The sequence below is a fragment of the Hordeum vulgare genome, chromosome 3H (genome assembly GCF_904849725.1).
Source record: "Hordeum vulgare subsp. vulgare chromosome 3H, MorexV3_pseudomolecules_assembly, whole genome shotgun sequence".
NCBI lineage: Eukaryota > Viridiplantae > Streptophyta > Magnoliopsida > Poales > Poaceae > Hordeum > Hordeum vulgare.
In genome coordinates, this window is record NC_058520.1 from 54,004,760 (window position 1) to 54,020,257 (window position 15,498).

The 15,498-nt window shown below is 48.0% G+C and overlaps 1 protein-coding gene across 1 annotated transcript; it reads right to left on the minus strand.

Annotated features, from left to right (window-relative positions):
- Positions 1-6,315: 6,315 nt before the first annotated feature.
- LOC123442943 (60S ribosomal protein L18a-like protein) lies at positions 6,316-14,935 on the minus strand. Its single transcript, XM_045119137.1, has 5 exons — positions 14,654-14,935; positions 13,854-13,996; positions 13,228-13,360; positions 13,026-13,143; positions 6,316-6,544 (listed from the first exon to the last, which is right to left on the minus strand). Exons 2-5 carry the CDS (start codon positions 13,861-13,863, stop codon positions 6,476-6,478), a joined length of 330 nt encoding a protein of 109 aa, XP_044975072.1. The 5' UTR covers positions 13,864-13,996; positions 14,654-14,935; the 3' UTR covers positions 6,316-6,475.
- Positions 14,936-15,498: the final 563 nt, after the last annotated feature.

Genomic DNA, 15,498 nt, shown 5'->3' on the forward strand with positions numbered 1-15,498 from the left:
TAGATCATAGACTTCGTATGAGAGAGATCTTTTGACTTTATTTGCTCTCATTTGGTTTTAAAAACTTTGGTTGTTGGATGAGTTTATCCTATATGTGTGATTGATCATACACTTTATCCTGTGTGATGCTACGATATCATCTCTTAGCTATCCTTGTGATGATCACTCACTTATCTTGTTGGTGTCATGTGCCTTGCTACTATTTTTACACACCACCAAGATGTATGTGACATGGAAGAGCAACCCATGATCCTAATTGATTGTGCATTTGCATTCAAATGCAAATTTTAAATAATGCACAAATTTAGGGGGAACTCTTGCTTTTCACATACTTCTCAAAGCGTCGATGCTAATCATTGATTATATCTTTTGTCGAAGCTTTGATCTATATGTTGTCATCAATTATCAAAAAGGGGGAGATTGAAAGCACAATTGCTCCGTAGGGTGGTTTTGACAATTGATCACAACATATGCATCATTGGACTAATGTGTTTTCCAAGTCTATTTCACAAAAGTCCAAAAGATGCTATGGCTTAAGGTTTTTGTGGAGATGCCCCTTGCTGCAAGAAAGGAATAATATTGCCTCAAGCTTCAAGCTAGAAGACTCTTCATTTTATATTTGTGAGAAATCACTTTTTGAGTCCATAGGAAAGCCAATACTATTAAAAGGGGGTGAGATAGTAAAATGAGTTGATTGCTCAAATGCTCAAAGTTAGCCACCAAAACACTCACTCATTTTTCCCACATATCCACTTTGTCAAGTTCCACATTCACAAATTCGGTTTCACCAACATTTCCACATCAGACCCACCAAGTTTGAACCTCACACCAAACCCTAGCCATTCCCACCAAATCGGTGCAACCGAAACTGCATCGGTGCTATCGAGTTTGGGTGACCGACATTCTGTTGCCAAGATACACAAAATCGGAATTTCTGAGTTTGAGTATCGGTGCCACCGAGTTTGGCCATCTGATTGTTAGTCACCTTTTCAGTGGCACCGAGTTGTATATATCGGTCTCACCGAGATTCAAAAGTTCAAACCTTTAGTGCTAGTCAGTACCACCGAGTTTCCAACTTCAGTGTCACCGAGTTTGCTCTTTTGTGTGTAACGGTTGGATTTTGGCTGCTGCCTATATATACCCCTTCACCCACCTCTCATTCGTGGGAGAAGCACTCGGAACACACACTTCATTTCGAGATCCATTTTCTGAGAGAGAACCACCTACTCATGTGTTGAGACCAAGATATTCCAATCCAATCATTTGAAACTTGATCTCTAGCCTCCCCAAACTGCTTTCCACCAAATCAACCTCTCCTACCCATGCATATTCTGTGAGAGAGTGATTTGTGTTGAGGAGACTATCTTTAGAAGCACACGAGCAAGGAGTTCATTGATCTACCCCATCTATTACCTTTTGGAGGGTGGTGCCTCCAAGATTGGTTAGGTGTCGCTTGGGAGCCTCCTACTTCGTGTTGTGGAGTTGAACAAAGATGTTTGTAAGGGCAAGGAGATCGCCTACTTCGTGAATATCTATCGTGAGTAAGGCTAGTCCTCCGTGGATGGAAGCCGTGGTGGGATAGACAAGGCCGCTTCTTTGTGGACCCTCCATGGGTGGAGCCCTCCGTGGACTCTCGCAGCCCTTACCCTCCGTGGGTTGAAGTCTCTACTAACATGGACGTACGATAGCACCTCCTATAGGAACCATGCCAAAAATCGTCGTGTTTACCTCATGTGTTTGATATCCCTACCTTACTCCTCTATTTACACTTGCATGTTTACTTTCCGCTGTTATACTATTAGAACTACATGTGTAGGGTGTACTTGACTTGTTATAACTGTCGTAGTTGTCTCTCAAGTAAAATTGGGAAAAGGCAAAAAAATTATCTTGTCAAGTAGTCTAATCACCCCCCCCCCTTCTAGACATACTTTCAATCCTACAACAACCCTTTGATAGTGCGAGACACGTAGCTGACCCATTCGTATGTGGGTTGCACAACCTCCTCCACAGTGGTGTGGCACTACGAGGATGGACACACCTTGATCATCGAGGCTGCTCACCCCAGGCCAATTTCCGGTGCCAAGGAGTGCATATTGTCATGTCAGGGCGACCGCTAAGGCAATGCAACGTTTTACTCATTTGCCCTACCCATCCGACTCAAGTCTGATGTAGCTGCCAACATGTCTACCCTTCCTATCGATTATCTCTATGGATTACATGAAAAGACTTTTACATGCGCGCGCGTCACAACACGTGATAGGCTTGCGAGAGCAATCCTAATCTCCCCCTTCATTTTAGTTGTGGGGCCTAGTATATAATCTCATTAATTCACCTCCCTTAGTTTTAGGGGCGTGGATGGATGTGCGCCTCTCTAATCTCTTGCCCCCCTGATTTTTAGGGGTGGGCGGGCACGTGGCATGTGCTTTCCGTTGCATGCAAAGAAAACAAAATGACAAAAATGAAGCACACAACTACATTGCCTAATCCGATCTAAGTGCCTTGTTGGAAACTGCATGCTCCATCACACGTGAATTAGCAACCCTGTGTATTATATTTCAACCCATGTGGCCATAGACTCGGCGCGAACAAGTGACGCAAAGTCGCAAACCACGCCTTCATCATTTAGACCTTCTTTTTCCTTTTTTTTCTTTTTCTTTGGTTATGCGTCTGAGCCTTGTGTTACTCGCCTCTTTGGATGAAATGACATCTTGTTATACATTTGCTAAAATAAATTACAGCCTTAGCGGGTATTTACCTTTTTAATATTGTTCCACCATACCAAAGCATCACCAACTTAGGCTGTAATTAAACACCATGTTGGGAGCAATGAGATATATACTTAACATATTGGAACCAAAAGAATGGCCCTCAACCTAGGTACATCTGTGTCATGTGCCTTGCACCCTCACCCGTCTCCGAGTGTCGCCGGCGCCCATCGGCCCCAAATCACGACTTAAGCCACCCCTAGCATCTCCAGCGGAAATACCACGACACCCCACCTTGTGCTTGTACACATATGACGATGTCCACTGGTATTGTCATGAGAACGGCTTCTCTAGGGACGGTGCTACATCCAGAGGAAGAATAGGAGGGGGATTTGTGAATATGGGTGGGCGGTTGTGCCCCTCTCCTTATCGCATTGGATCATGTTGTGTGAACCAGGCAGACTGGCAGGGAGGGACGAACGGAAGAATGAACAAAATACAATAGAGTTCGGTGAGGGAACGTGAGGGATTCAAGACGAAAAGGAAAGTTATGATTCTGCTCATAAGTGTTGACTGAATTCTATTTGGAGAAGTAAGATTCAGATATATATCTATCGATTAGTCAATCAGATTTTTTTCTTAAACTATGTTATTTTTTTCCTAAAACAAATTGCGTTGATGGGAGATCATTTGTTTGTTAGGAAAGAGTTGGTTTCCAAGGAAAAAGTGGAGAGGATTTTTTTTGCTTAAAATATGTTATTTGTTTCCTAAAACAAATTGCATTGATGGGAGATCTTTTATATGATAGGAAAGTGTTGGTTTATAAGGAAAGAGTGGGGAGGATTTTTTTCTTAAAATATGTTACTTGTTTTCTAAAACAAATTGCATTGATGGGAGATCTTTTGTATGTTAGGAAAGTGTTTGTTTTAGAAAACATGTGTGAAAATTGGATTTTATTATTTGGTAACATGTTCTGCCCATTGATAACATGTCTCATTAGGAAAGTTTGAAAATGTTAGGGAAGTTTTTAATGTGATGGTGGAAAAACCAATATGAGAAGATGATGATGGGACGTGAGACAAAAATAAACCACACAAAAATAAATCAGACGAAAATAAACCGTGAAGGCTAGCCTACCAACTGAGATAGTTTTAAGCACGTGCGTTGCTACACGCGATAATACACATAAAATGTGCTGCTAAGGTGGCAATGCATGTAAATAAATTAAGATATTATTAAATGACACAAATAACTTGGTGATAAAAGTGATGGAATCATGACCTTCAACCCCTCCCCTCTTTATCCACCAAAATAGATTTCTAACATGGCTGGACATATTTCTTCTATTTTGGGGATGAATTATGCAAACATGTACTAGCAATTAGCAAATAACAATAATATTTTCCTCATGTTGCCTTCTTCCTCTATCTCATCGACCCGACCACCTCCGGGCCAGCCTCCGGATCGCCGGCTTGGTGATGCCCTAGATGTTGACGCGCAAGACCTTGCGGTGGCGCTTCGCGCTACCCTTGACGAGCCCCTTGCCGCCCTTGCCGCGCCCCGACATGGCAGCCTGCTCAAAGTGGCTTGGGAGGAGAGGGGGATTTGGGGATTTTGGAGCGGGCCTGGTGGGTGGAAGAGATGTGTGAGATGAGACACGGGGGAGGGGTGGTATATAAAGGGTGAGAGGGGGTTGTGGAGGACGTTGGAGTCGTTCGATGGAGATGAGATGGACGGCTGACGTTGCTTCTCCCGAAGATGTCGCGGATCCTGCCATGGACTAGGGTGTGGATCGGCAGGCATGGTCCCAAATTTTGTAAAACTTTTGTGTCCAGTTTGCATAGGGGGTGAAAACGAAGCGGGCATTGTGAAGTGATGCTCTCTGGCTGGTGGGGGCATCGATTTAATTTCGTATTAGTTGGGATGGTTAAAATATGAATTTAGTGTCTATACTTAATTGACTCGTCACCTGTCAAAGCAAGCACCAAAAAATGAAAGGACAACCAAATGAATCAATTTGGTTTTTAATGGGAGGGGAAATCGGAAGAGATGGTGGGAGGTCGAGCAAAAATCTCCTTAAAATCCATTATTTGTTTCCTATAAATATGTTATTTGTTTCCTAAAACAAATTGCATTAATGAAACGGATCAATTGATTTAGATAAGTTAGGAAAGTTAGTTTAAAATATGTTATTTATTTTCTAAAAATCTGTTATTTGTTTCCTGAAAATCTGCTATTTGTTTCCTAAAACATATTACACTAATTAGATGTATCGATTGATTTGGATGACTTAATAAGAAAGTCGGATCCGTGATTTATTGCATCACTGTCTTGATGTGCTCCAAGCCGGTGTCCACGTCGGCGGCCATCTCGAGGTGCTCTTGCTGAATGACCACCGACGGCGTCGCCAGTTCCTTCTCCTTCTTCGGTCTGACCAGTCGAAGGTGGCCGCACGGAGGCGAAAGTTGGTGGTGGACCTCGTTTATGATGAGGTTGCCACCACGGCTGTGACGGTGCTCCGGCGTGAGAGCGAAGGCGCCGGGTACTCCAGCGGCGGCTCGTTGTCGCCCTCGATGTGCTCGAGAACGGCGTGGAGCGTGCGCCCGGGTACGCCCCACCGCTGACAACGGTCGTCGGAGTTGTGGCATCCCCTTGGTGTCGAAAACCCGTTGGTGGAGGCGAGATGGTCGGCGTGGCGGCGCAGGAAGTACGTCGTCCACAGAGGGAGATTGTCGGCGGCGTACCTTTCTTCCTGCCATGCGTGCTCCGACAAAGATGCCCGGATGCATGCGATCTCGCCGCGGCGTTCTGCGGCTGATGGTGGAGCTGGCAGAGGGACTCCTCGAGCACTCAATCTCCAGGTGCCCAGCACACGCATGTCTAGCGACGCTACGTAGTTGGCCTCATGGAGGGCGTGCGCCTCTCACCCGTGCAACGAGCGACGGCCAAAGCTGTTTGCAGCCGCTCTGTCGTCGAGGAACAGCTCGACCATGAACTCGGGAAAGGTTCCGGCGATGGAGCCGAGAGAGATGTGAGAAGAGGATGAAGGGCGAGTGTGCGGCAACTGACGGTGACATGCAGCTTTTATAGCAGGGAAGGGGTGGGAGCAATGGGAAAGGGCGGGACGCACGGCGGCGTACCATCATTGTTGCGCCAAACCTTGGAGTCCAACGCATTGAACCGTTGCGAGAACCAAGGCGACGAGGAGGACGAATGTTCTCGACGACGCGCAATCTCGCTGACTCAGCGGGTCAATGCGGGAGGGATTTGGCAAGGTTTGTTTTTGCGCCAAATTTCTTTCCCCTATCTCCCCTCGGCATGCTAGGTTCGGCCTGGATCCGCCGGCATCAATTTCAACCCAAACCGACGAAAAACAAGGTACTAGAGGAACCCAAACCGACGAAAATCAAGGTACTAGAGGCGCGACTGGGTGGAATTTTTAAATCCGGCATCTAAAAAGTGGCCTGGTGGGGGGCGTGGCTGGAGATGCCCTTAGGCATATAGGATTCGATCTGTAGCCTCTGGATTGGGAGCGTTTCAGAAGAAATAGTCAGCTGTTCCCACCCTCTTAGAAAGATTGAATAGCTGACTCAGGAGAGCCGACAATCGATAGATGAAGCCCTTCAATAAACATTTGCATATGCATTGCCAATATGATTACATGATGAGCTAAAACGATCAGCTATCATCAACATTACAAGTTGCCTTCTGAATCCGTCATCTGCCGATAAACAACCAATCATCCAGCCCTGTTTTCCCTGCCACGGAAATCACTGGTGTGCCCAGATTATCAGAATGATGGAGAGTGTAATAATTGCCGCGGTAGTGAAGATGGCCGCCTGCACATAGGAAAAAAATTGAAACATTAGGAAGAAAAGTGGGTGCAACCAGACTATTTCAGAAAGCTTATCAGGACAGGGAGAAAAATGCAAATGATGTACAGAGTTGCCAGCAAGACCACTGTTTAGTAACTGAAACATTAGGAACAACACTCTGTAAAGAACAAGTTTGTCGAGGTAAAAAACCAAAAAGAAAACATAAAATATAGAGATGGGGCTCATTTTTCACATATGTGCATTTTCGTATAAAAGGATATAGTAAACGGGATTAAAACACACCTTCGCTGCAAAAATAATCAATATGTGAATCAATAATATGGTGGGTCGTACAAGCAAAGGGAAAGCGGCCAAGGTCCGCCCCTCCTGGTGGCGGTTAGCGTAATTTGCGGAGGGCGATTTCGTGGCGATCGGGAGTCAAGCTAGGGTTCCTCCCTCATCGCGACGGCGGATCGCCCCGCCCGATCGATCGCACACCCTAGCCATCGTGTTTCCCCATCGACAACCAGCCCACTCCACCATAAGCCTTCCGTGAGCTAGGGATCGCGGTCGTAAAACACATCTGTCCCTAGGGTTTCGCGTTCTTGAAGGTAGCAGAAGGAGGGAGGCGATGGAGGACGTAGGGGGACTGATGAGAGGCCTGAAGCTGTCGGCGGCGGAGCGTCGCGGGATTAAGGTGGGCGGCGCTGAGAAGAACACTACGGGGGACGGGATCGTGGATGATCCGAAGGCGGTGGGGAAGCTCTTTTCGGAGAAACCGGTGCATGCAGGAATCATAGGTCAAACACTGGGAAGGATCTGGTGCCCAATTAAGGGCTTGGAGTGTAAGGAGCTGGAGACGAACATCTTCCTGTTCACGTTCCGACAAGCCGCAGGTTGGAGGAGAGCTTTGGAAGAAGGGCCGTGGTGGTTTGACAAGGAGCTGCTGGTGATGGAGGAATTTGACCCGGAGAAAACGGTGGAGGAATATGACTTCAAGCTGATTCCGATGTGGATCCGTGTCTTTGGCCTCCCTCTTGGCCAGATGAACCAGCATACCAGGGAACGCATTGGTGATGACTTCCACGAACTGCTGGAGGTCGACGTCGGGCATGATGGAAGGGCGATGGGCAAATATCTCCATGTCAAGGAGAAGCTGGATATCACTGTGCCCCTCATGCGGGGTTTTGTACTCGATCGTGACAAGAAGGAAGGCAAGGACTCTCGAGTGGTGGGTGTGGAGGAGGAAGGCTCGGAGCACAAGAGGAAGAAGGGCCTGCTCTGGTGCAGGTTTGAGTATGAGCACATGCCAGATTTCTGCTACACGTGTGGGGTGATCGGGCATGGGGAGAAGGAGTGTTCAACTAGACCGACACGGGGAGAAGCGCCTCAGTTCGGCCCGTGGTTAAGAGCAGAGGTGCACCATCGCAGGAATGATGTAGCCATGTATGGCAGAGGACAGGGTAGTCGAAGCCTGAGCGGTAGCGAAGGAAGTCAGGAGAGGAGAGGGGGCTTTGGATGGGGTAAGGGGTCGAAAGGGTCAGGTAGCAATGCGGTCTCATGGAAGAAGGATGTTGGTAAGTCGACTAGCAGCGACCAGGTCCTACGGCAGGGGGAAGCGGAGGTTACTAGCCCTCTAAAGATTGACAAGGCGCGAGAGGACGATCCAGGAGAGAGCAGGGTGTGGAAGCGCCTCCCGTTTCAGGACGTCCCCACGGTTCAGCCATGCCCAAATCGTATAGGCATGGAGATCACAAATATTGTGGTGGATGGGGACGGGGAGGTACAGGACCATGGCAACCAAATGGTTGGGGCTGAGGAAGAGCCGGGCACTATACTCGCACGGGGTGACGACCTGCCCGTTGATGGTGCTGTGATGGCCAACCTGCAGATGCCAGGAGTGAGGGGGAAGAGGTTTAAGAGGAGGGTACGTGCTGAAGGCCAAGGGGATCAGGAGAGGCTGGATGTAAGCTTGGGGAAAAGGGGGGGTGAACAAGCAGAGATAGAAGGTAGTCATGGTGCAAAGAAGAAGCGCGGGGAGGGACAGATCGACCAAGGGATGGAGCATACCCAGGTGGCGGGCGGCATCACCATGGAGAGTGGCAATCCTAATACCATATCGGCTGGGCTGCACGAGCAGCCCTGCCGAGAACAATGAAAATCATAAGTTGGAACTGCCGGGGATTGGGGAACGGCCCGGCAGTTCAGTCTCTTCTCGATCTGGGGAGAGTAGAAGGCCCTGATATTCTGTTCTTATGTGAAACACGGATGAAGGAGAAACAGTTGGGACGTTTTCGGTGGTTAATGGGGCTTCCCAACATGGTAGCATGGAAGGATGACAGTACTGGACGTGGCGTGGCTCTTTTCTGGCCGAAGGAGCTGAATGTCTCTTTGCGATCTTATGGTCGTAGACATGTTGATGTGGATGTGCTTGCTGAGGAGGGACTAGTGTGGCGGCTTACCGGTGTCTATGGTGAGTCAGCCTCGGAACGAAAGAAGGAAACCTAGAAGATGTTGCGCATACTGAAACAACAGCATCAAAGTGGGCGTCCGTGGCTGTGTCTGGGCGACTTCAATGAAATTCTGGCAAGTAATGAAAAGTGGGGGGGAGTTGAACGCCACCAACGTTGTATGAATGATTTCCGGGATGCCCTCGACTACTGTGAGCTGCGGGATATAGGATTCGAAGGTGACCCGTATACTTGGCGTAACCATAGCAGGGAATTATCCACCTACATTTGTGAACGTCTAGATCGAGCAACTGCGAATAACGACTGGTGCAATGCGTTCCCTAACGTTGTGCTGATCAATGGCGAGCCGAGGCACTCAGATCATAGACCGATCATGGTCTATAAGGAGGGCGTTGATCGCGGAGGGAGTTGAGGTGATCGTAACTTTAGGTTTGAAGCTTGTTGGCTGCAAGAGGAAGGGTGTGAGGGGATTATCAAACAGGCCTGGGATAGGGGGGTCCAAGAAGGGAGGATGGGCCTCGCTGGTGCCCTAGCGTGTGTGGCTGGCGACGTTACCAAGTGGAGCAAGGATGTTGTCGAGGAGCTGGAGGGGCGCATCAAAGCAGTTCGATCCAAGCTGGACAAGTGTATGAAATCCCCAGTCTCTGAAGCAAAAGTGAGGGAGGAGGCAGACCTGCGTATCGCCCTAGCACAACTAAAAGAGAAGAAGTACATTAAGATGAAGCAACGAGCTCATACGTGGTGGTTGCGGGGTGGCAACAAGAACATCAAATATCTGCAATCAGTAGCATAGGCAAGGAAGAGAGCAAACAGGCTAAAGGAGATATGGAGAGAAGATGGCTCGGTGGTGAAGGAGGGACCGGCCCTTACTAACTATGTCTGTTCTTTCTTTCAGGACCTATTCACTACAGCCAACCCCCACAGACTTGCTGAGCTGCTTCCTAAGGTGGAACCACGGGTTTCTACTGCTATGAACACTGCTCTTTTGGCTGAATATACCAGGGAGGTGAAAGCTGCGCTCGACCATATTGGGGATCTCAAAGCACCAGGACCGGATGGCATGCCGGCGATAGTCTTCAAACGGCATTGGCATTTCATGGGGGATGAGATTGTTGAGGAAGTCCTCAAAGTTCTGCATGGTGGTGATTTCCCGGAGGGCTGGAACAACACAACAGTGGTGCTTATTCCAAAAGTCAAGAACCCCAAAAGGATAAAGGACCTTAGGCCGATCAGTCTATGCAATGTTCTGTATAAGCTTGTCTCTAAGGTTATCGCCAATAGGCTCAAAATTGTCCTTCCTGTAGTAATATCCGAGAATCAGAGTGCCTTCGTACCCGGCAGATTGATCACTGACAATGTGCTCATTGCTTATGAGGTCTCTCACTACCTTATGAACAATAGAAACGGAAGGAATGGGGTGGCGGCAGTCAAAGCTGACATGAGCAAGGCATATGATAGAGTGGAGTGGACTTTCCTGGAGGCTATGCTCGGCAAATTGGGTTTTAGCAGGCGATGGATAGCCCTTGTCATGAAGTGTGTAACTACGGTACGCTACCAGATCAAGATCAACGGCACGCTGACACACCAGTTCAGGCCATCGCGAGGGCTTCGGCAGGGGGATCCCATCTCCCCCTACCTATTTGTTATATGTGCTGAAGGCCTATCAGCATTGCTGCGCCACGCGGAGGAGCAGGGTATTCTCCATGGTGTGAAGATCTGCCCCCGAGCACCGTGTGTTTCCCATTTGTTGTTAGATGACGACTCCATGCTACTAATTCGAGCACAGCAACAGGAAGCTGCGGCACTCCATGGGATCTTGCAATTGTATGAAGCATGCTCGGGACAGTGTATCAACACGGAGAAATCAGCCATTATGTTCAGCCCTAATACAAGTGACCCGGAAAGAACCTTAGTGAAAGATGAATTGGAAATCCACAGTGAGGATTGGAGTGAGAAATACCTGGGCTTGCCGGTCCATGTCGGGCGATCAAGGAAACAGGCGTTCAAATATATCAAGCGCAACATGTGCGGGCGGGTCAATGGGTGGCAGGAAAAGCTGTTAGCAAAAGAGAGCAAAGAGGCGCTGGTTAAAGCGGTTGGACAGGCAATCCCGACATATGCAATGTCTTGCTTCGACTTGACAAAGTCCTTCTGCGCGGAGCTGAATGCCCTACTCGGGAAATTTTGGTGGAGCCAACAGGATAAGCAAAACCCTCTGCACTAATTGAGCTGGGAGAAACTGACACTCCCGAGAGCGATGGGGGGCCTTGGTTTTCGGGATATGCACACATTCAATCTTGCCATGCTATCTCGACAGGGATGGAGGATCATTCAGCAACCAGATAATCTATGTGCTCGGATCCTCAAAGCTCGATATTTCCCATCCGGTTCAGCTCTAGATGCAGTGGCTCACGATGGTATTTCGTACGCCTAGCGAAGCATCCTCCAAGGCATCGATGTGGTGAAGCAGGGCTATATCTGGAGAGTAGGGGATGGTACAAACATCAACATCTGGCGGGATCCATGGATCCCTAGGCCATGGTCGAGGAGAGTTATCACGCCACGGGGGGCCAGCCTGCTAACCCACGTCAATGAGCTGTTGTGCCCGATAACAGGTGCCTGGGATGAACAGCTGATACGGGAGACATTCTGCGCTGAGGATGCTCGCTATATTTTGCAAATACCAGTGCGGGAGGGAGTGCAAGACTTCTTCGCATGGCATTTTGACCCCAAAGGAGTACACTCTGTCAGAAGTGCATATAAACTACTGGCCCAGATTAAAAAGCAACAGCGCAATGGAGCTCCTGGGACGAGTACAGAAAGCGAAGGACGGCTTGACGGATGCTCAGATCAATCCTGGAAGCGCATATGGAGATTACCATGCCCAGCTAAACTACAAATGTTTGTGTAGCGACTCCGCCATGAATCCCTTGCCCTCTGCGCCAACTTAAAAAAGCGCGGTATGCAGCTCGAATCTATGGCATGCTTTGTCTGTGGGAGGGGGGAGGAGGATGGTGGTCACTTATTCATCAAATGCAAAGCGGTCAAGGAAGCATGGAGACAGCTAGGGCTGGAGCAGGAGCGACGCCAGCTGGAAACCATTGGGGACGTGCATGCAATGCTTGACTCCCTCTGGGGGCTAGCCGAGAAGAAACGCGTTCTCATCATCACATTCTGGTGGCATTGGTGGAATAACCGGGAATAGAATCAGAGAGGGGGATCCTTCTGCACAGCCGTCCGAGATCGTCAGATGAGCCCGCTGTGATGCAATGGAATATGCCGAAATCCTAGGCCCGGCTGCACCCAAACGTACACTGGACCGCTGGCAACCTCCGCGAGATGAGCTGATCAAAATCAACCTCGATGGTGCATTCACGCCGGGTAAGCCTATGGTACTCTCCTGGTAGCGCGAGCAGGAAGGAAGGAGCAAGTGACGGATGCCTTTGGAGCCGAGCTTCATGCCCTAGCGGCGGCGGTGACGACTGCTACTGAGATAGGAGTCATCAGAGTTATCTTCGAGACAGACTCGCAACTTCTCGTGGAAGCCATGGACGTCTCCCGAGCTGATGCCTCGCCCTATGCCGTCATCATCGAGGATCTGAAGTACCAGCTCAAAATATGGTTCCCTTATTGGAATATCACTGTATGTAAACGCAATGTGAACACAGTTGCACACGAACTAGCCCAGATCGGCAGTAGATGTGCCGCTCATAGCTGTGTTGAATGGGACTCGATTGTACCGCCCAATGTGGCATCTTGCGTGTTGGGCGATATGCCCGAGCGTGGTTGATTTATAAAGCTTTGTCTTTCCCTCAAAAAAAAAATATGGTGACAGAGCCAACAATGCATCTGCTATCAGGTTGCATGATTGTTTACATGCATGAAGAAATGACTTTCTACAGGAAAACTCTTTAGCTTTCTGTGCCTTAGATATGGTTTATCTATTACACTACTTTGCATCTATGAGTTGTTTTCTTTCAAGCTACATTAATTATAGCAACATGTTCAGGATTTACAGTGCAAGGACAACCTACCGCAATAGCAGAGGCAGCAAGACCCGGGCGCTCTCGGGGGTCCCTATTGTAGTACTTGCAGCAGTAAAGAGTCGTCGCGTAGTACCAAAGCAATGGACACAAGAAACCTAAAAGAAATCTGCAACCGAAACATGTTTGATATTGCCAGATGCAGAATATGGAAACTGAACTGAAGTTTGTGTAGATGGTAAAGGATTCTTACGAGGACCATCCTATTCCGCAACCAAAGCAAGGAAGCCGTCTCTCAAACTTCGCCAGCTGTGGGTTCTCTTCATCTCTGAGTAGGGTGTACTTGCCAAGACACCCTTGACAATGGCAAAGTTCATCCGAGCTTGCTGTGCAATGCCAAGTGTGATTCGGAGTAAGAAGTAATCGTATGAACAAAATTAAAAATAATGCACATCATGATCAAGCTAAAGCCCTAATAAACAGAGGAACAACTGTAAACTCTGAATCCTAATTATGTTATATCTCACTGATGTTTATACACTATTATGCTACCACGTATGTCAACATCACGTAATAGATGTTACTGTCTTTTACAATGACAGACTAAGGGTTCTGTTCTCCTGCACAACGTAAGTGATCTAGCGGCGAAGGAAATCTTAAGTTTAACTCAAAAAATCCTGCATAACATAAGCGATCTAGCGGCAAAACAAATCTCAAGGTTAACGCGAAAAGATCCTGCATAACATAAGCGATCTAGCGGCAAAACAAATCTCAAAAGTTTAACGCGAAAAGATCCTGCATAACATAAGCGATCTAGCGGCAAAACAAATCTCAAAAGTTTAACGCAAAAGATAGATACAAGGTTGAAAAAGCAATTACCTTCCCCCATTTAATCTAGAGCTGTTTAGGGAAGATCCAAACTTAACACCAAGCTGCTTGGCAGATTCCTCCTTGCTGGAATCAGTTCAACAAGTCTGATCCGAGGAATAAAACAGAACAGTAGCCAGCTTGGCACATAAATCCTGCAAGTGTGTCAGGATGGGGTCATCTTGCTGCATCGGAGAGAAAATTATATCCACAATGTAATTTCTTCTGCATAAACACGCATATGAGTCTAATCGGTAGGGACAGATGTTGTGAGCAATTGGAAGTACTCTTTCATGGCAAAGAGGAAAGCAGTGACCAGCAGGTGTCTCAAATTCCAAATATATTAACATACAGAAGCAGCAGGTGTCTGAATTCCAGATATTAGCATACAGAAGTCAATCCAAGAGGGGTACTCAGTCAGGAACACTACGGCTTCCGACGAGACTAGGAGAGCATAACATTTTGAGCTATTTCCTCTTGCTCTGAACTCTAACACTCCAACTCCCGTTAGTAGAACAAATCTAACGAATTCATACAAAATAAGCTGCGGCCGCGCTACGGGGCCATCTCAGATCGGTCTGGCGCGCTGAAGAAGAAGAAGCGGCTAAGGCAGGCAGACCAGGTACGGGTGGATGGACTAGATTAGCAAGGGCACCTACCAACCAGTCCACCACGCAGCAGACAGACAAATCGGCACCTACCGCGACGGGGATTCAGGCTTCGGTCGCCGGCCGCCACGCAGCAAAGGGAAGAAGGTAACCGCAAGACGAACAAGATAATCCACTCAGTCAGGACAGGATAGGGTTCCTTACCCGCAAGAGAAGAAACCGACCCAGCACCAGCACCAGCACCAGCAGGTCCGCGTCGCCGCCGGCGGGGCAAACCGCGAGGGAGGTGGAAGGGGGAGACGACGCCGGACGAGAGCGGGGTGGGGGTGGAGAGCGAGCAGTAGAGAGCACTGGAAGAGGCGACGAGGGGGAGACCGGGAGAGGCAGGAAAGTGGAGCCGAGGAGGAGGAGGAGGTCCAACCGGTTGTTCGTATGCGTGTGTGTGGACACGCAGCGCGGTGCGGGTCTCGTGCACCTACCGCCACGCTATGTGCCGCGTTGGTGAAAGAGGGGATGGAGACACGAGGGCGGCCCTTTTTAACACACGGATAACGACTCGTTCGCTGTCGTCAATGGAAGAGGGAGGAAAAGGTCAGTTTGTGTCAAAATACCACGTCATATACTCCCTCTGTTCCTAAATACTCCCTTCGTCCAGAAATACTTGTACTAGATATGAATGTATCTAGATTTATTTTAGTTATAGATACATCCATTATATCTATTTTTAGGACAAGTATTTCTGGACGGAGGGAGTATAAGTCTTTCTAAGAGTTTCATTAATGGACTACATACGGATGTATGTAGACATATTTTAAGGTATAAATTCACTCATTTTGTTTCGTATGTAGACACCTGGTGAAATATCTTAAAAAACTTATATTTAGGTACGGAGGGAGTATATATTAAAAGGAAGAGAGAAATTTTACCAGAGGTTTTTGAACCTGTTTTGATGTCTCCCTTTGGTCAATGGGGTGAATATCTGGTGCTATGAAACCACCTTACATTAAGTGCTTCCAATTTTAAAAATCCACATGTAAATGTTTCAAAAA